Source organism: Rattus norvegicus, chromosome 9 (assembly GCF_021556685.1).
Source record: "Rattus norvegicus strain SHRSP/BbbUtx chromosome 9, alternate assembly SHRSP_T2T, whole genome shotgun sequence".
In the NCBI taxonomy this organism is placed as follows: Eukaryota; Metazoa; Chordata; class Mammalia; order Rodentia; family Muridae; genus Rattus; species Rattus norvegicus.
In genome coordinates, this window is record NC_141542.1 from 38,997,235 (window position 1) to 39,017,693 (window position 20,459).

General features: G+C 42.3%; 1 protein-coding gene across 3 annotated transcripts in view; it reads right to left on the reverse strand.

Annotated features, from left to right (window-relative positions):
- Positions 1–20,459, reverse strand: part of Kcnq5 (potassium voltage-gated channel subfamily Q member 5) — a 564,994-nt gene that overhangs the window by 5,943 nt on the left and 538,592 nt on the right. For all 3 annotated transcript variants that reach the window (XM_087564913.1, XM_087564912.1, NM_001134643.2), the window contains 2 exon segments: positions 993–1,124; positions 37–166 (listed from right to left, as the gene is read on the reverse strand). In XM_087564913.1, coding sequence (XP_087421039.1) covers positions 37–166; positions 993–1,124 — 262 coding nt within the window.

The window sequence follows — 20,459 nt, forward strand, 5'->3', positions numbered from 1 at the left end:
CACAGCTGAGAGTGAGCGAGTGGGGTTGAGCCCTACCTGTTTTTCAACCTTCACAACTCGGCCCAGCATGCTGAGGTCATCTGTCGTTGTCTCGTGTTCTGCCGTTATTTTCTCTCGGCTCTTTTTATCTGATGTGATTTGTCCTTTTCCAAGAATTTGATCAACGCTGCCAGGCAAAGAAGATATCTGTTTATAGGCGCTGAATGTGTGTGTGTGTGTGTGTGTGTGTGTGTCTGTGTCTGTGTCTGTGTCTGTGTCTGTGTCTGTGTGTCTGTGTGTCTGCTGGTACCTTTGGAAGTGTCAGATTCTCTGGGAGCTGGAGTTACAGGCAGTTGTGAACCACCTGACATGGGTGCTGGGATTGGAACTCTGGACGAGCAGCAAGTGTTCTTAGTTAAGACACCTCTCCAGCCCCTGATGATTTTTCTTAACACAGCGTTACATATGATTACTTGATGAAGGGAGTCACTTAGGAAGGAAGGTCTAGAGGAAAACTGTCCAGGTAAAATAACTCATCTCCACCTTGGACCAGTCAGTTTTGAGTTCTACCGTAAAAGCCATGTGACCATAATTCTGATAATTATACAATGATATTTATATAATGATAATTAGTCAATGAGGACTTGTTTGATACCTGATATGTGGGTGATAAGCAGGTTAAGAAAGCTACAGGTTTTTTGTAAAGTGTTCTACTGCACTGCCACGTTAGCGTATCATTAACATTGACTGGTTAGTCAGTGCCAAGGTCACTACGTTACAAACTACACTGACTAGTCAATGGCCAGGTTAACCCTGTGAGGCACCACCGACATTGTCTCCATTTCCCTGAAGATATGTGGAGGCCATCAAAGGGTGACATACTTACATGAAAAGAAGAATTCAATCTCGTTAAAAGGCAACCACCCTGTTGCCTACCAAAAATGAATCAGAAATACAGAATTAAGAGGTTTTGCGTATTGTATTTGCAAATAGTTTCCATACCCATTGCTTACCGTGTTTGAAGGCTTTTAATTCTACATAGCATGTCCAGATGGCCAGCAGAGTATTGCTCAATGACATCCTTTACATCATATGGGCGTAATGTTTCCTTAAACTTCCGCTTTGCAACATGAAACTTCATGATTCTGTATCAATACATATTGGATATTATTTTCCCCAACTTTGTCAAAATAAGTTACTATATGTTTTTCAGAAAATATAAAAAAAATCTCATAGTGGTAAAGATCTATAACCCCATTTACTCTAGAGCCAAGGCAGAAAGATTGCAAGTTCAAAACTTGCCTGGGCTACATGGCCAGCTTGGAAAACTTAGCGACATCCTGTCTTAGGACAAAAATGGGTCAAAGATACAACTCAGTAGTAGGAGACTTGCTTAGCATATGTAACATCCTAGGTTTTTGTAAAATACATATATATATATGAAACTCTGGAAGCAAAAATCATATATCAAATTATTTAATGGTCCTATAGCAATGCAATATAAAAGGGTTAAAGAGAGCGTTGTTAAGAATATTTCATCTGAGACATACCTTTGGCATACCAAGACACACTAAAAAAAGAAACTAAACATCAAGTGTTATATCTGTTTAATACCCATTGGAATCTCCAGTTAAAACCATAGTCGAATGCAGTTCTTTGTGACCACAGACATTCAAGACACCGTAAGATCGAGCGACAATATCTCTCGAAAATAGAGCACACTGGAAAGATGATTCGTTTGGGAAAGTGTTCGCCATCCAAGCATGAGTAAATCTGAGTTTGGATCTTTGGCATTCATTTTAAAAAAACAAAACTGGCTGTGGTGACAGACACCTGTAATCTCAGTGCTGGGGAGGTGAAGGCAGGTGGATTCTTGGAGAAGACTTGCCAGGCAGCATAGCTGAATTAGTAAGTGTCAGGATTAGTGAGAGATTCTATGTCAAATGATAGAGTGAAATTTGAGGGAAGCATTTGATCTGAACTTCACATGCACTCACATGCACGCGTGTACACACACACTGAGACAAACAAACATACACACATACCCTTCTCACTCAAGTAAGCCTTCCTCCACAGAGTATTTGTCCAAGTAGTCTTTTATGAAATTTCATCTTCCCCCTCCCTCCCCTTCTCCCTCCCTCCATCCTTCCCTTTCTCCCCCTCCCCTCTCTTTCTTTTTATTTTTCTTTCTTGATATATATATATATATATATATATATATATATATATATATATGCCACAGAACACACGTGGAGTTAGATGACAACCTGGAGAAGTCCATTCTCTCTTCCAATCCTGTGGAAGCCCAGGGATCAAATTTAGGTTGTCAGGTGAGGTTGCAAGCATTTTTTTCCTGTTCCTTGTATGTATCTTTGAGATGCAAGTGTGTTGCAAATCTCAAAGTAATGCTTTGAAATTTGTAAAAAAAAAAAAAAAAACTCCCGAAAACTGTTTCTGCCTATTGTTTTGGATTAGCTAGCCATTTTGTTTATTTTCAAGCACAGTTATCAATGGAACTTAGATATAAGCATGCTGTAAAGGGTAAGAGTTCATTCATTACAAGGCTTCCATTAACTTGAGCCCCAGATTGGAAAGCTGTATTTCACCAGTCACTTTGGTGATGCTACCAAGTAGCTCCTTTGGTTTGGTAATTAGTTACTGCAACAGTGTCATAAAGTGGGTTTAAAGGCAAAGGAGCATGGCACTTTAATTAATCTGTGCAGCCTCATTGCTGGTAAATGTTAAACCTGATGGTGTTTTTTCAACCATTAAATAGTTCACTGATTCCTATTATAGCAGTCATGGATTCCAAACAGTGAGCTGGTCTCTGTTCTAAAGACTAACATTTATCATCCTTCGGTTAAAAGTGGAAAGATTAGACTTTAAAGAGAAAATATCCATTATCTATCTGAAGTGATAGGTTATTTGACTAAATCCCCAAGTTGTTTAGTAGTTTAAAAACACCAAACTCTATCTTCTAATTGTATCTTTAACCTCCCACTAATTATATCCTAATTACTGTTGAATCACTCATCCACAACATCCTAACTCTTAACCATATTTTTCAACGCCAATCTCCTTATTTAGGAAAGGGATTTTGTGTTTGTTTCTTCTTTTCCTCCTCCTCCTCCTCCTCCTCCTCCTCCTCCTCCTCCTCCTCCTCCTTCTTCCAATCTTCCTCCTTTTCTTCCTCTTCCTCCTTTTATCTTTTTCTATTTTTTAAATTTTTGTCCTTCTTGTTCTTTTTTATTTCATGACTCAGTTTCTCTGTAAAAGCCTTGGCTGTCCTAGAACTCGTTTTGTAGACCAGGCTTGCCTTGAACTCACAAAGATCAATATGCCCTCTGCCTCCAGAGTGCTGTTATTAAAGGCGTGCTCCACCATTCTCAGCAATGTGTTTATCTGTTTGTTTTCTTAAAACCATTTAGGAAAAAATTTTCAGCAGAAAGTAGAGGAAGTCTGGGTGGGGCTGGGAAAACTTGGTTTTGAAAGGCCTGAGTCTAGATCCCTGCTATTCACGTATGATCTCAGACACAGCTGGGGCTCCAGGTCCAATCAATTGAGAGATATCAATGTCAATCTCTGGCCTCTACCTGCACATGCACCTCTATGTACCCACCCACATAAACATGTATGCACACACTTGTATGCATAGTGCATTATGCCTTAGCTTCAACAGGACTGGGAGTGATATTCCTTTCTGCTTTATACATATTTTGGAAAGCAGAAATACAAAGATCTTAGAGTGACTTCCTCCCCTCCCTCAAATAAGCAGCCAGTCCATAGCAAAGCACGATCCCACCCAGTCCTTCCTGGCTCCCATCTTAAATCCTCATCTCCCATGTTGACAATGAGAAGATGCTGGGGTCCCAGGTGGGGCTGGGTTCAGCAGCATGCTTCCGCTGCCTGCAGCCTGCCCACAGTGGCCTCTTGTGTCTGCCTAGAAGTAGATACCTTTTAAACCGAATTACTTTTTTTTTTTGTCTTAATGAGGACCTCCCTTTATTTAATCAATAAAGCAATGCACTAGTTACAGATGCCATTTATTTCATGTTGCATGTTGTTTCTACTTTTTAACTACATACCACAGCACACACGGTACATCATTTTAGAATCATCAAAACCGTAGGAAAGAAAATATGACTAGCATCTAAATCAAACTTGTGGCTAAGCACTGAGGTGCCTCTCTACTCATTGCAACCAAGTCAGAAGTTGAAGGCCAGGGTGGGCAACATAGCAAGATCCTGCTAGAAACAACAAGGCAACAACAATAACCTTAGGTTTTATTTCTGGGACACTACTATACACATTTTGGAATCAACCTATACCAAGTTTGCTCTAAGGAAGACGAGGTATGAGTGATGCCCCTTTTCTATATCAGAATTGTCTTCTCAGTTCTTTAGGGACAGACATTTTCATAGTCAAAGTCAGAGGTAGAGAGAGGAAAACGAATGGGGAGTAGGAGAGCCCGAGAAAGCATCTCTGAGGATGTCTTGCTATCCTTGTTCCTGTGCCATTTCATCCTTTCTCTGGTGCTGACTGGGAAATTCCAAACCTGGATGTGAGCATTCTGTATGGTCCCCAGGATGCTCAGCTGGGCGGTAAGGGTACAAAGTTGGACACGACATAGATAGCTCTTGCCCTCTTCGATGGCTCTCTAATGGTCACGGCTTTCTGGATGCCTTGCACCGTGCTAAGCAGTTTATCTGCACCACACCCGTTCGAAAGTAACAATTTTCCACCTTCCTCTTGGAGTCAGGGGGAAGGAAGAGTTTAAGTAACCCACTCCAAGGCCATTCACCTCTTAAGTGGTAAGTTATTGCTGGTGCCAGGCTCACAGTCTACCAATCCAGAGAGCTCCCTCACAGGGAGGATTGGAGCCAAGAGGCTTCAAAGCTGCGAGGCAGATGGTCGAGGCTAGTCACGTGACCTCTGGCATGTGTACCAGTGAATCTAAAGCAACACTCACCATGTTGTCCATCTTTGTCTCTGTCTTTCTTCCCCAAGGGACTCGTGCTGGCAATTCACTCTGCTCTCAAAAAGTTTTCCTCTTTCCCTGCCGATTGTAATATTTTCCTTTTGAATGAATGTCGGGGTTCTCTGCTTATTTATATCCTGGTTCAGTATACATACATTACTCTTGACGTAGTCTCTCGTTTTACTTTGTACTTTGGAGTGTATTATCTCCCAGAGGGCAGAGAGTGGACCGTTTTCTGGTTACCAAGGGGGAAGAAATGAAGCTCCTGGCTTAATAATTCTAAACCTCAGGAAGAAATGAGATTGTTGAAAATGAAGGAAATATCTATTTTTGGCCTTTCAAGAAAGGTTTTCTCTGGCAACCCTGCCTGTCCTGAAACTCACTCTGTAGAGCAAGCTGACCTTGAACTCACAGAGATCTACTTACCTTTGCCTCCTGAGTGCTGGGATTAAAGGCATGTGCCACTATGTCTGCCTTGAGAGAAGTGTCTTAAGAGAAGCCATTCAACTATGAATTTGAAATGCCTTTTAATTATTCCTTTACTCGCCTCTCTAAGACCATTGTATTTAAGATACAAAGATGACTTCTAGCTATAAAAATAAGCAAAGTGAGAGAGATCTGGGGTCTGGGAAGTCCCGGGTTAGCGGGTAGAGGGTGAAAGCTGATTTCGTGTCTTGGGCCAGCCTGGGAATTCTGTCTTCGCTCTCCCGACATAGGTGGGCGTAAATACGGAGAAACTGAAGAACCCAGATGAAGGGCAAGAAGGAATTCTAGGTGAAAGGGCATCGGGTGAAAATTGTGTGTCCTAAAGGTCCAATGGTTTCTGCCTGAAAGAAAAACCCCTGGAGGAGACAGACAACCCAGTGACACTGAATTTGCACCCAACAAACTTTGGGTTAGAGTTTTGACCTAGCTGTCATTCCTGACCCCTGCTTTAGATAGGAACTATGAGGAAGGGCCAAGAAACCAGGAACAAATGAAAGGCTATAAACCGGCTGGTCAAGGAGGTCAAAGACTTTGGGGGCCTCTGCCATGTTTACAAAAGAAGTGGTGATAGCTTGTGCAATGCCTGGGGAAAAAAGGAATTATTTTGGACATTGCACCAGGGTAAAAATTAAGGCCTTTAAAATATATTTAATAATTAGGGTGATATAGTATTAGACTGTACTTCTTAATATACTTGGAGAGAGGTGTATAATTATTTTGCAGATAAGGACCCATACAGAGAGAGAGGCCAAGTCACTTGGCTCATGTTTAAGGAACTATCTATCAAGCATGGGATAGGAAATCAGTCAGTTTGACTCCAGAGTTAAGCCTTTAATTATTACAGTCTCCTACTGCCTTAATATCTTGGTACTTTGATGTACTAGAGCCTTTTTTCACTCACACGTGCCTGACACATAACACGCTCAATAAACCTTTGCCAAGTGAATGGCCCGTTCTTATGGCACTTCCTGGCTGGTCTTTGGGGTCCCCTAAATGAAAGAAGTCAGTTACACTCAGAGAATTCTCTTCTTCACGTGAGTGAGTCGCATGCATTACAGGGTTAATGCAACAGGCGAGAGCTAAGGATTCCTCCGGTCAATCTCTTTGAATGCTCTTGGTAATCAAGAGGAGTGGAGAAATCTGATCCTGTTGAACAAAGCTGAGGTGCTGCAGTAACACCACTAGAGGGCGCAAAAGATTCACCGCAGACTGAATAGGCACCTCTTCCAGAAACTGGAGAAGCCTGCTCACACATTTTCTGAGAAGTAAGGAACTACAGCTAAGTTAAACCTCGGGCAGAATATATCTATAAATACAAACACATGTGTGCTTCTGAGGCTCTAAGGAAACGTAGGTGCATTTGTTGTGTTGCCACGAGTTATAAAATCTCACAAGAGTCTCCTTCCAGTATCTCTAAATCGGGGTGAAGACATGAATATGTAGACAGAATAATGGGAAAACAGAAGCAGCAGTGACTACAACAGATGGATGGCCCGGCCAGCAGCCAAACCAAGTGCAGGGCAGAGAGGGCCCAGCTGACTGTGAACTGAAGAGGCGTTTGATTGACTGTGAAGACAGCACTATTTCCCAAGCTTGGCTGCTCTTTGGAATCACCCGGGGAGCTTGGGGCCCTGACTCTAATTCTGATTTAATTGGTCTGGGATATGACCCAGAGAGTTTTGATTTTCTTTCTCCTCTTATTTTGAGACAGAGTTTCACCATGAATTGCCCATGCTGGATTTAGATTCTGAGTTCAAGTGGTCTGAGTACCTGGGAAAACAGGCTGTAGCTACCAGACAAAGACACATCGATACACACATATGTACAAACAGAAGTATACACGCACAAACACACACATTTCCTTTGTAGTGCTATAGACTGAACCCAGGGCTTTATGAATGCTAAAAAAGTGTTTTGTGGTTTTTTTTTTTTTTTTTCCCTTAGCCGCAGAGATTTAATGGTGGCACTCTTGGTCTTGTTTGCCTGCTTTTGTGATAGGAAACAGTTCATTTCATCTGATAGTGCACCACTGAAGGAAGCCTGTGTAAGACACAAGCCCCTTCAGCCAAAGCACTTTCAGACTAGTAAGACAGCTGACAAATGGACAGAAGGCAGCACAGGTCAAGATGAGAGCATAGGGAAGGAGTGTTCAGCTGGACTGGAAAAAATGCTAGCCCACAATTTCTGGATGTGACAGCCTGTCACAGGCCCTGCATACCCATCTCTAAGGCATCTGATAGTATATTCCCCTGTCTCTAAAGTGCATGTGTGGTCCCTCTCTGGACAGTCTTTCTTCCTACTTTGTCTTGGTTTCTTGGCATCCTATGCTCAGCTGTTCTGTATTTCACAGCCTTTCTTCTGAGTTTGGAAAACTCTATTTTCTGATGTTTGAGTTGTCGTCAAATGCAGCCTCTGTATACCTTTAAAATCAAAGGGTCCAGGGTGTGGTGGTATATGCCTGTAGGCAGACGGATCTCCGTGAGTTCAAGGTCAGCCTGGTCTACAAAGTGAGTTCCAGGATAGTCAGGGCTACAGAGTGAAACCCTGTATAAGTAAGTAAGTAAGTAAGTAAGTAAGTAAGTAAGTAAGCAAGTAAGTAAGTAAGTAAGTATATATATATATATATCAAGGGCCTTTCCTGGGGTGGTGATGCTTATTATTGAGTGACATGGAGATGCTGGATTGACACATAACCCAAGCCTACCCCAAGCTCTCAATTTTCAGACCTTAACTCAAGTGTGGTAGCATTCATGGAGCATACCGAATAGGCAACCAGATCTACATGATTTGGTAATTTGTGTCCCTCTTGTAAGTATGTGCTGTTACTCATTATGGTATTTAGTGATATTGTTTTCCTGTTAATATACGGACATAATTCAACAATGTATGCTTTTATTAGTAGGCTAAGTATTTTTTGAAGCCTTGGAGAGTTTAGATGCCCCGACTCTTTCTGTCTGTCTTTCTGTCTGTCTGTCTTTCTGTCTGTCTGTCTTTCTCTTTCTTTTTAGTTTTTTTAAAAATGCATTTTATGTATGTAAATAATTTGGCAGAATGTATGCATGTGTACTTGGTGTATGCCTGGTGTCTGTGGGAGGTTAGGAGAGGGCAGCAGATCCCCTGGAAGTGGAGTTACGGAGAGTTATGAGTACCACGTAGCTGCTGGGGACTGAACATGGGTCTTCTGTAAGAGCAACAGATGCTCTTTACCACTGAGTCATCTCCCAAGCCCCATTTCTTAGTAGAGATATTTAAATTGGCTTCACTTGTATACAGCGTGTCTAGTGTTCTCACTAGAGGTTGTGGCGATTTAAGTATGCTTGGTCCATGGGATGTGGCACTATTAGGCCTTGTTAGAGGACATATGTCACTATAGGATTGGGATTTGGAAGTCTCGTCTATGTGTGCAAGTCTCGCCAGTGGATCCAGAGTTTCTCCCTGACTGCCTATGGATCAGGATGTAGAACTCTCTTCTCCTTCAGCACCATGTCTGTCTGCCTGGATGCTGCCATGCTTTCTGCCATGGTGATAATGGACTAAACCTCTGAAACTGTAAGCCAGCCCCAGTTCATATTTTCCTTTCAGTGGGAGAGGATGCAGCTAGTCCTGCAGAGACTTGATGTGTTAGGGTAGGGGGGATACACAGGGATCTTCTCAGAGGAGAAGGGATGGGGGATGGGGGTGGTAATGGGAGGGGGCTGATAATGATCAGGATGTAAATTAAGAGTTGCCTTGGTCATGGTGTCTCTTCACAGCAATGAAACCTTAACTACTGCTCAGGTATACCAGTTGACTGGCTTAGAACATGTTTCTATGTCTGTCAAAAGAGCCCCCCCCCTTTATTTTGAGAGAGCTCTGTGTATTTCTTGATATCCCGAAACTCACTAGGTACACCAGAGATCTGCCTACCTCTGCCTCCTGAGCACTGGGATTAAAGGCAAGTGCCATCATGCCTGGCCTAAATTATTGTTGTTCTCTAGCTGAATGACTACAGAGGACGTTCTGAAGGCTTGGTAATTTTCTTACTAAGAAAGGTAGTAAAACTGAAGTAGAATCTTGCAGATTCAAGTAAGTCTATAAATAGTTAACTTGCCTCATAGGGTCTGCTTAACCTTGGTATGGTATCTAAATACAGGGATTTTGTTTTTCTAGGAGAACAAAATTCTGCGTAAACTTTAAAAGCATGGAAGGACTATGCAAAAAGTGCTCATACACCCTGTTGTTCTTAAATCATTTTGTTCCAGCAACACAGAGACTCGGTTTAAATTATAAATAAATAAAAGGTTAAAAAAAAAAAAAAAACCAAACATCTCTGCATGCCATCACACTGTGCCTCCTATAGGAACAGTAGTTTAATTTGGCCTCAATGAAAATCTGGCCACAAGTCATTATCTTCCAAAAAAAAAAAAAAAAAAAAAAAAAAAACAACCAAAGAATATCCTAGGGAACACATTAGCTGATTTTAAAAAACATGTGCTAAGTGATCCTTACAACATTCTTCTGGCAGCGCCCTGCCCTTAACTGTAGCACGGCTGTCAAGAATGTCTTAATAGTGACTGGGAAACAAAGAACCATTACCTCTGTTAAAACAAGGAGGAAAATAAGACATCAGCAAGATAAACAGCTCGTGATGACTGAACAGCTTTGTAGACTTAAAAACAACAGCAACAAGCACAACCGGCAAGCAGAGCCTCCTCCCTGTGGAGTATTTGTGTCTGAAGTACAAAGCGAGGCTTCAGAAGGACCCAGGGTTTAGATTGCATTAGAGGAAGGGGCAGAGAGAATTGCCCCGTGTGTGCATCTCCGCACAGGTTGTACAGAAAGAAGACTAGAAGGCTCTGTCCTGTAATCTAGGGTGACAGTGGGGTCTGATTTGCATATCCACCTCAGAGGGTTTGACAGGCCGTTGTGGGCTCTTCCGTGGCTGATCTGATGCGAGCTATTTTAGAGCAGCTGAGTCTTTGCTAGTCACAAAGAATTTCTTGACACCCGTGTTCATCATAGACTCAGAGATTCCAATATTTAAAAAGAGTTTGAAAAAGTGCTCTGCTGACTCTCTGACTTCAAACCCTTTCCTCTAACCTGATTTCCCTCTCCCTCTGGGGGCTTAACCCTGGTGGACTTTCCAAGGACCTTTTAACTCAATCTTTCTGAGCTCTGCATTTAGCACATTTGACCTCTGACTCCTGCTCAAGCCGGTTCCTCCACTCCTTCTACTACAACCTCCATCTGTCTGTCCACTTGGAGTGACTCCCTTTTTTGCTTTGTGGCTCCCTGAATGCTTTCAAGCATTGGAATCTGTGTAGACCATTTTATACTTCCTGGGATAAGACATCAGTAAGACAATTGTTGCTTTGCTAATGGTTACCATGTTGGTCTCCATTCCATTTTTTTTTTTTCTTTTACTGGGCCACAGACCCAGAGAGAAAGATTCAGTCTGCTGCTGAGCCCTGCTGGCACTCTAATTCAATAGTTGCTTCTCTTAAGCCAAGTACTCTTTGATGGCTTATGTATGCTTAAGGGAGTGGCACTATTAGAAGGTGTGGCCTTGTTGGATTGGTGTGTCACTGTGGATGTGGGCTTTAAGACCCTCATCCCAATTCCCTGGAAACCAGTCTTCTGCTAGATACCTTCAGATGAAGATGTAGAACTCTCAGTTCCTCCTGCACCATGCTTGCCTGGATGCTGCCAGGTTCCTGCCTTGATGATACTGGACTGAACCCCTGAACCTGTAAACCAGCCCCAATTAAATGTTGTCTTTTATGAGATATGTCTTGGTCATGGTGTCTGTTCACAGCAGTAAGACCCAAACTAAGACACACCATTCTCAATTCCTCCTACTTTCTCCCATCATGCTTCCCTACATTCTGTAACTTGTTTTCTTTTGTTTTAAGACACTGTCTAACCATATAGCCCTGATTGGCTCTGAAGTGGCTTTTTTAAGTGCTAGGATTCCCCAGTCTGTATACTAAATTTGACAAGTACTAAGATTCACATGTGTGATATGGGGCGTGTGTGTAAGGAAGCCAGAGGTGGAGGTGGGTATGCTCCTTGATCTTGCTACATTATTTACTGAGGCAAGGTCCCTGCTTGAGCTCCAGGTTCAGTGATCCAGCTGGTGTAATTAGCAGGTGTGTTCTGAGTTGTGTTACTTGTGTTTGCCCCTTGAGCCCAAGGACTATAGGTGGATTGTCACTCCTGCCTGGCTTTTAATATGGGTGCCTGTTTTTTAATGTGCTGTGATGCTAATTTATATGTATAATATAATATTAATATTATACTAATATATAATATTATATATTATACACATATATTTATATATCACACACATATATATGTATGTATACACACATGTGTGTATATACATATACATATACATAAATATATATACATATATATATATATATATGCATCATAGGATCTTTTCAAACTTCGGAATAAAGCACCCATCAGATTAACTTGCTCCTGTATTTAAGGACTCCTCACATTTCCTATTCTTTCAGATAGGTCAGACTCCATCTTCAGTTTTAATGTACTTTCCTGGTTTGCTCCCCTCTATTGACACATACCCTTTCTTTCTTTCTTTCTTTTTTTTTTTTTTATTAACTTGAGTATTTCTTATTTACATTTCGAGTGTTATTCCCTTTCCCGGTTTCCGGGCAAACATCCCCCTATTCCCTCCCCCTCCCCTTCCTTATGGTTGTTCCCCTCCCCATCCTCCCCCCATTGCTGCCCTCCCCACAACAATCTAGTTCACTGGGGGTTCAGTCTTGGCAGGACCCAGGGCTTCCCCTTCCACTGGTGCTCTTACTAGGATATTCATTGCTACCTATGAGGTCAGAGTCCAGGGTCAGTCCATGTATAGTCTTTAGGTAGTGGCTTAGTCCCTGGAAGCTCTGGTTGCTTGGCATTGTTGTACATATGGGGTCTTGAGCCCCTTCAAGCTCTTCGAGTTCTTTCTCTGATTCCTTCAACGGGGGTCCTATTCTCAGTTCAGTGGTTTGCTGCTGGCATTCGCCTCTGTATTTGCTGTATTCTGGCTGTGTCTCTCAGGAGCGATCTACATCCGGCTCCTGTCGGCCTGCACTTCTTTGCTTCATCCATCTTGTCTAATTGGATGGCTGTATATGTGTGGGCCACATGTGGGGCAGGCTCTGAATGGGTGTTCCTTCTGTGTCTGTTTTAATCTTTGCCTCTCTATTCCCTGCCAAGGGTATTCTTGTTCCCCTTTTAATTTTTTTTTTTTTTTTTTTTTTTTTGCTTTGATAACTGACCTCACAACTATTCGCTGAGCACTTGCTGTGGTAATTTTAATCTTTTTTTTTATATATATATTTTTTATTAACTTGAGTATTTCTCATATACATTTCAAGTGTTATTCCCTTTCCCGGTATCCGGGCAAACATCCCCCTCCCCCCTCCCCTTCCTTATGGGTGTTCCCCTCCCAACCCTCCCCCCATTGCCGCCCTCCCCCCACCAGTCTAGTTCACTGGGGGTTCAGTCTTAGCAGGACCCAGGGCTTCCCCTTCCACTGGTGCTCTTACTAGGATATGCATTGCTACCTATGAGGTCAGAGTCCAGGGTCAGTCCATGTATAGTCTTTGGGTAGTGGCTTAGTCCCTGGAAGCTCTGGTTGCTTGGCATTGTTGTACATATGGAGTCTCGAGCCCCTTCAAGCTCTTCGAGTTCTTTCTCTGATTCCTTCAACGGGGGTCCTATTCTCAGTTCAGTGGTTTGCTGCTGGCATTCGCCTCTGTATTTGCTGTATTCTGGCTGTGTCTCTTAGGAGCGATCTACATCCGGCTCCTGTCGGTCTGCACTTCTTTGCTTCATCCATCTTGTCTAATTGGGTGGCTATATATGTATGGGCCACATGTGGGGCAGACTCTGAATGGGTGTTCCTTCAGTCTCTGTTTTAATCTTTGCCTCTCTCTTCCCTGCCAAGGGTATTCTTGTTCCCCTTTTAAAGAAGGAGTGAAGCATTCACATTTTGATCATCCGTCTTGAGTTTCATTTGCTCTAGGCATCTAGGGTAATTCAAGCATTTGGGCTAATAGCCACTTATCAATGAGTGCATACCATGTATGTCTTTCTGTGATTGGGTTAGCTCACTCAGGATGATGTTTTCCAGTTCCAACCATTTGCCTACGAATTTCATAAACTCGTTGTTTTTGATAGCTGAGTAATATTCCATTGTGTAGATGTACCACATTTTCTGTATCCATTCCTCTGTTGAAGGGCATCTGGGTTCTTTCCAGCTTCTGGCTATTATAAATAAGGTTGCTATGAACATAGTGGAGCACGTGTCGTTTTTATATGTTGGGGCATCTTTTGGGTATATGCCCAAGAGAGGTATAGCTGGATCCTCAGGCAGTTCAATGTCCAATTTTCTGAGGAACCTCCAGACTGATTTCTAGAATGGTTGTACCAGTCTGCAATCCCACCAACAATGGAGGAGTGTTCCTTTCTCCGCATCCTTGCCAGCATCTGCTGTCACCTGAGTTTTTGATCTTAGCCATTCTCACTGGTGTGAGGTGAAATCTCAGGGTTGTTTTGATTTGCATTTCCCTTATGACTAAAGATGTTGAACATTTCTTTAGGTGTTTCTCAGCCATTCGGCATTCCTCAGCTGTGAATTCTTTGTTTGGCTCTGAACCCCATTTTTTAATAGGGTTATTTGTCTCCCTGCGGTCTAACTTCTTGAGTTCTTTGTATATTTTGGATATAAGGCCTCTATCAGTTGTAGGATTGGTAAAGATCTTTTCCCAATCTGTTGGTTGCCGTTTTGTCCTAACCACAGTGTCCTTTGCCTTACAGAAGCTTTGCAGTCTTATGAGATCCCATTTGTCGATTCTTGATCTTAGAGCATAAGCCATTGGTGTTTTGTTCAGGAAATTTTTTCCAGTGCCCATGTGTTCCAGATGCTTCCCTAGTTTTTCTTCTATTAGTTTGAGTGTATCTGGTTTGATGTGGAGGTCCTTGATCCACTTGGACTTAAGCTTTGTACAGGGTGATAAGCATGGATTGATCTGCATTCTTCTACATGTTGACCTCCAGTTGAACCAGCACCATTTGCTGAAAATGCTATCTTTTTTCCATTGGATGGTTTTGGCTCCTTTGTCAAAAATCAAGTGCCCATAGGTGTGTGAGTTCATTTCTGGGTCTTCAATTCTGTTCCATTGGTCTGTCTGTCTGTCTCCGTACCAATACCATGCAGTTTTTATCACTATTGCTCTGTAAGACACATACCCTTTCTAATGCCACTTCTGCTTCTGCATTTTCCCACAATTGCAGCTCATCCATCCCCTTAAATAACCTCACTGGTACCTACAGATCAATTGGCTTTCTTTGTTCCACCCTTCTCTGAACGCCATATCCTGCAGACCTGTTGATTTTTACAAACTCCAACTATCCTGCCTGGCATTGTGATTGCCTGCATTTTTCTCCCTGGCCCTCATGACTGTAAGCAGGGATCTGTCCCCTTGTTAATGTTTATCTCTGTGCCTGGGCCATGGTAGTAACTCAGCTCATTTTTAGAGTGTAAATACAAACTCCCTGGGAAGAAGTGCAGAGTCTGTAGTTAGACTTTCTCAAAAGAGAAGAGAAAGAAGCTACTGGCAACCCTAAGCTCTGCTTCTTCTTTCTCTTCTCCCTCTCCTTCTTCTTCTGCTCTTCTCTCAGTCCTCCTCTTCCTCTTGTTTCCCTCCACCAAGTAACCGAGATTGGCACCGAATTTGCTACTTTTCTTCTTTAGCTTCCGTGGTGGAGTTTCAGGCAACCACACCTAACTTTATATTTCTTTAGAAGTACCTGAGTGTGTGTGGTGTGTGTGTGTGTGTGTGTGTGTGTGTGTGTGTGTGTGTGTGTGGTGTGGTGTGTGTGTGTGGTGTGGTGTGTGTGGTGTGTGGTGTGTGGTGTGTGTGTGTGTATGTGTGTGTGTGTGTGTGTAAGTGTGTTACCCTAAGCAGGAAGGGGGGACTTCTGATTAGGTTTAAAAAAAACAAACAAACTTTCAATTTGAGTAATTTAGCAATCTAGATAATTGATCAAGAACTTCAGAGGGGTCGTAGTCCACCTTTGGGAAGGGATTCAAAGCTGCAAATATTTTGGAAACTACAAGCATGCCTTAGCAAAGGGAAAGAAACGTTTCTCTCATGTGACATGTCATGAAAGCAGGTGGGGAGGGAAGGGCCTGCAGTTTGCTCTCAGGGTGGAGGAGGGGCAGTGGAAAAGGCACATTGCAAGGCACTCAGGAGCCCAATCAACTCAAGGCCTACTCATTAGCATTGGGCCAGGGCTTACTGCATTTAGTCTTCCCCACAGCTCTGCTAGGACAAGACTCTCACTAATCCCATGAGAGGCACGGGACTGGATATAGGATTTCCTGTTCCTTTAAATTTCCTGAGCAGCCAGCCTGGTAGGGTAATGATACTGGAGAGATGATCAAGTATGGATGTTCAGCTAAAGAATTCTCTGAGGGGCTAAGGATGTAGTTCAATGGTAGAGTGCTTGTCTGGTTAGGCACATGGTCTTGGGCTGCAGCCTCACTACTGCAAACCAATATACAAAAAAGAGAGCTTTTTTTTTCCGGTCTCCTGTCTTGATTTTTATTATTTCACTTGATTCTTTAAACAGTTGGCCTGGCTCAAGATATAAAAGGTGGCCTGTAGGGAAATGTAACAGGCCAGGTGATTCTTGCATATCAATATTAGGAGAAATTAGGAACATAATGAAATTGGTAGCTTCTCCTGCAGTTTTTTCACAAGGCTTGGATTGGCTTTAATTATCTTCTGTAGAATGATATTCTGCACAGTCGTCTCGTTCAGATTTTTGCTTTTGTGGTCCTGGGGATCAATTCCAGGGAATTCGCACGTGCTAGGTGGGCGCTTTGCCACCGAGATAATTATGAGGAAAAGACACACACTTTTTGTATATATAAAACAAGCTTACGCACGAACGATGGTCACTGAGGATCTCATTAAGAGTCACTCTCATCCTAGATGTAGTAATTCTATGACAACCACAACAGTAAGAAGCATATGAACACCGCGTGGTCTAGTGAGGGAGAGCATGTTCCCCAAATGCATGATTCCTTAAACAATACTCTCACATTGCCTGGGTGTGCATCTCTGAGCAGTAGCCTAGCCCAGTGCAAGTGCAAGCAAACGAGATATGCAATTTCTTTTGCATTTTAACAGGATATCACTCCAAGACTTTAAAATAAGCATCCAGTCACACTGATAAGACTGTCAAACATTTGTTAAAACAAATATAAACCGTATATTCATTTTGTGTGTGTGTGTGTGTGTGTGTGTGTGTGTGTGTGTGTGAAGTATTTGTGGTTGTTTAAAAAGTGAGTATGATCGTTCTCCGTGTGGGTATGAACATACGTGCAGGGGCCCATGGAGGCCATAAGAGTGCATTAGATCTCCAGGAACTGGCCTTAGAACCAGTCGTGCGCCATTTAATTCGGGTGTTCTTAACCACAGAGCCATGTCACCAGGCCCCAATTCGTACTTCTATAGTGATCGCAATCCCAACGCAAGCACGGAATATAACTGTCCCTCGACTTCAGAGGTTCCCGAATGGTCAGATTCTCTGCATTTTGGAAGACAATGTCAAGGTAATCTATTTATAGTTTTTTCCTTTTTGTTTCTCTTTTTTTGACATTTAATAAATCAATCATATAAAATAACTGGTTCCATTATGATATTTTCAAACACGTATACAATTGACTCTGATAATATTCACTGTTCATAAAGATCTCATGGACCCTTCCTCCTCTCCTTCTCGAAATGGTCTCCTATGAACTTCACGTATCTCTGGAAAATGTAGTTTCTGCACATGAGAGGAAGCATAGCACAGGAGTCCTTCGGAGGGTCTGTCTGGTTTCTTCACCTGACATGCCATCCAAGTCATGTCCATGGTGTTTCATTTCTCCTTTACGACTGAAAAGAATTCTGCACTATATACATCCCACAGTTTCCTGACCCATCAAGGTGTTTCATGGCCATCCGGACTGATTCACAACTTGGCTGTTGTGGGTTGTGTGTGGGTGAGGTTTTTCAAACAGTGATCGGAAAACAGGTATCTTACCATGATATGGTCAAAGGCACAATGCTGTGTAGCTTGTCAATAAACTTACTGCTCCATTAACCTTATCTATTTAGAAATGAGTTTTCATAGATATGTGAAAGCGGCAGTTTGAACTGAGTAATTAATAAGGTTTAGATTGCGTTCTCAAAGTAAGTAAAAATCTCCACTCTTAGAAGTAAAAAAGCACTTGCGCGGGAGCGTGAAGTTTTCCATGAAATATTTAGGGAAAAGTCTGTGCTAACCTGACTGTAAAAGGGGACATTGAATGGCTGGGGATGTGTCGCTTGATGGTAGGACATTTACCTAGTGATTCTAGCGCTGCAGAGTAACAGCAGCAACAACAACCTTGACATCCAAGTTTATATGCAGTGATTAAGAGGTAAGATCCTTTAGTAAAATATAAGAGAAGCTATACTCGGTGAGTTATAGTGTATTGTTTCCTGAGACATTGGGAGACATTTAATAAAATACTAATAACCAAACCTAAGAACTGGTTCTTGCTATTTGTAAATGTAATATTATTTTCATATTTCACCTCTGTGATGGGATGCAGATTTTTAATTCCTTGGTTTAATTTGAACTTGTCTTTTTTATTTTTATTTTTTGCTTTATTTATTTATTTATTTATTTATTTACTTACTTACTTATTTTTGAGACAGGGTTTCTCTGTGTAACAGCCCTGCCTGCCCTGGAACTCTCTGTGTAAACCAGGCTGGCCTCAAACTCAGAGTTCTGCCCAGCTCTGCCTCCTGAGTGCTGGGATTAAAGATGTGTGCCATCACCTCCCATTCTGAACTTGTCTTTTAGGAAAAACTAAGAGTTTCTGGGATACAAAAGAGTGTTTATATTAAATATTCTAACAACTATAACACCAAGGACAATGTCAAAGCAAAGTTGTTTAGAGATGGATAATGGTTAGTGCAATGCTCGGAGTTAGCAATAGACACATAAAACACTATTTCAGGTGAGTTGTAAGATGTGAATATGTTTGACAGACTTCTTACCTGATTTTGAACTTATTAATGCAATTAATACTTCACCAAAAAAGCACCTTCGTGTAAGATTTAGGGACACACATGTGCAGGTTTCTTTGCAGAACTAGTAGTATTGAATGGTCTTTGAATTATGTCTTACAAAGATGGTGTTATTTTAAATGGTGTGTGTGTGTGTGTGTGTGTGTGTGTGTGTGTGTGTGTGTGTGTGTGTGTGTATGAGAGTAGTTCCATGGAGTCCAGAGGAGAGTGTCAGATCCCCTGGAGCTGGGGTTACAGGCCATTGTAGTCACCTGATGCGCTATGAAGTGAGCCTGGGTTCTCTGTGAGAGTGGTGTACGCCCTTGACTGCTAAGCATTTCCTCGGCTTCTGAACTGTGCATCCTTAAGTTACACGCTTTGTGGATGAATAATTTCATGCTGATGTTAAACTCTAATGTAGTGCCTTTTAACGTCTTACAGTAACTAATTACTTTAAACGGAACTTAGGAATGATTTCAACAACTCCAGGCAGAATCAGAATACAGGGGAGAAAGATATTCCCCAGTTATCCTCACTAAGAGCCTCAAAATACATACAGTACACACACACACACACACACACACACACACACACACACACACACAGACACACACACACAGAGACACAGACACAGACACACACAGACACGCACACAGAGTAGATACCTAAATCATGACTTAGCACCAAGGAGACGGCTTAGTACATAAGAACGTTTGCTAACCACGCAGAGGTCAGAGTTCAGGTTCCAGCACCTAAGCCAGGTGTTTCTGTACCTGCCAATGGCTGCAAGAGCAGGAGATAGGTTGAAGACAAAGACAGAACTGCTGGGGTCTGTTGACCAAACATTCTAATGAAAACACGATGAGCTCCAGGTTTAATAAGAGACCCTGTCTCACAGTAGTGACAGAGCAGGACATATGACATCTTCCTCTGGCTTTTGTACATGGACAGTGGTGAGCACAGATCCCCTCTACATCATACAGTTACATACAAACCACCCCCATGTACAAAGAAGAACCAAGCTCGGTGTGATGGCAAGGACTTGAAATGCCAGAGTTAGGGAGGTAGAGGCAGGAGGATCAGGTGTTTAAGAGTAGCCTCAGCTACATAGTATGTTTGCATTTGTGACCAGCCTGAGCTACATGAGACCTTGTCCTAAAAACAAAAATCAAAACCAACCAACCAACCAAACAAAAAACCCAAACAAACCAAATCCAAACAAAAATACAAAACCCTAGGTTGGAGAGATGGCTCAGCGGATAAGAACATTGGCTGCTCTTCCACAGGTCTTGAGTTCAATTCTCAGCAACCACACAGTGGCTGGCTCCAAATCATCTATAATGGGAGCCGATGCCCTCTTCCGGCAAGCAAGCAAGCATACATGCTGATGGGGCACTCATATACATAAAAAATACAAAAGTAAGTTTATAAAAATACAAAATCCTGACCAAACAGTCCACAGAGGAAGAATGGGGGTGGGGATGGGGTGGGGCGGGATTGAGAAAGAGTTCCGAAAAACAAGGGAATTCTGCAAAAGACTTTACAAGCGTCAGCCGATTTCAGGAAGGGCCAAGTAAATCTTAAACCATTGCCAAAGTGCTTAAGGCAGCAGAATAGACGGATCCCATTCTCGTTCTTGCAGCCCACGATCCTTTTATTACAGGGTGTGAAGCAGAAGGGAGAGCTTCGGAAGGTCTGTGGAAATGCCGCAAACTGTATTAAGGATGACGGTTGCCGAGCCTGATCTGCTTCTACTAGATAAGACTTAATGCACTCGTTGCAAGTCAGATGGATTTGTGGACTGAACTCTCTTACTATTATGTTAGGACTGTGATAGAAGCAGTCAATGCATGTAAAGAATCTGAAGGTGGCTTACCATGCAGTACTATTGAGTTTCACTTCCTGTGATG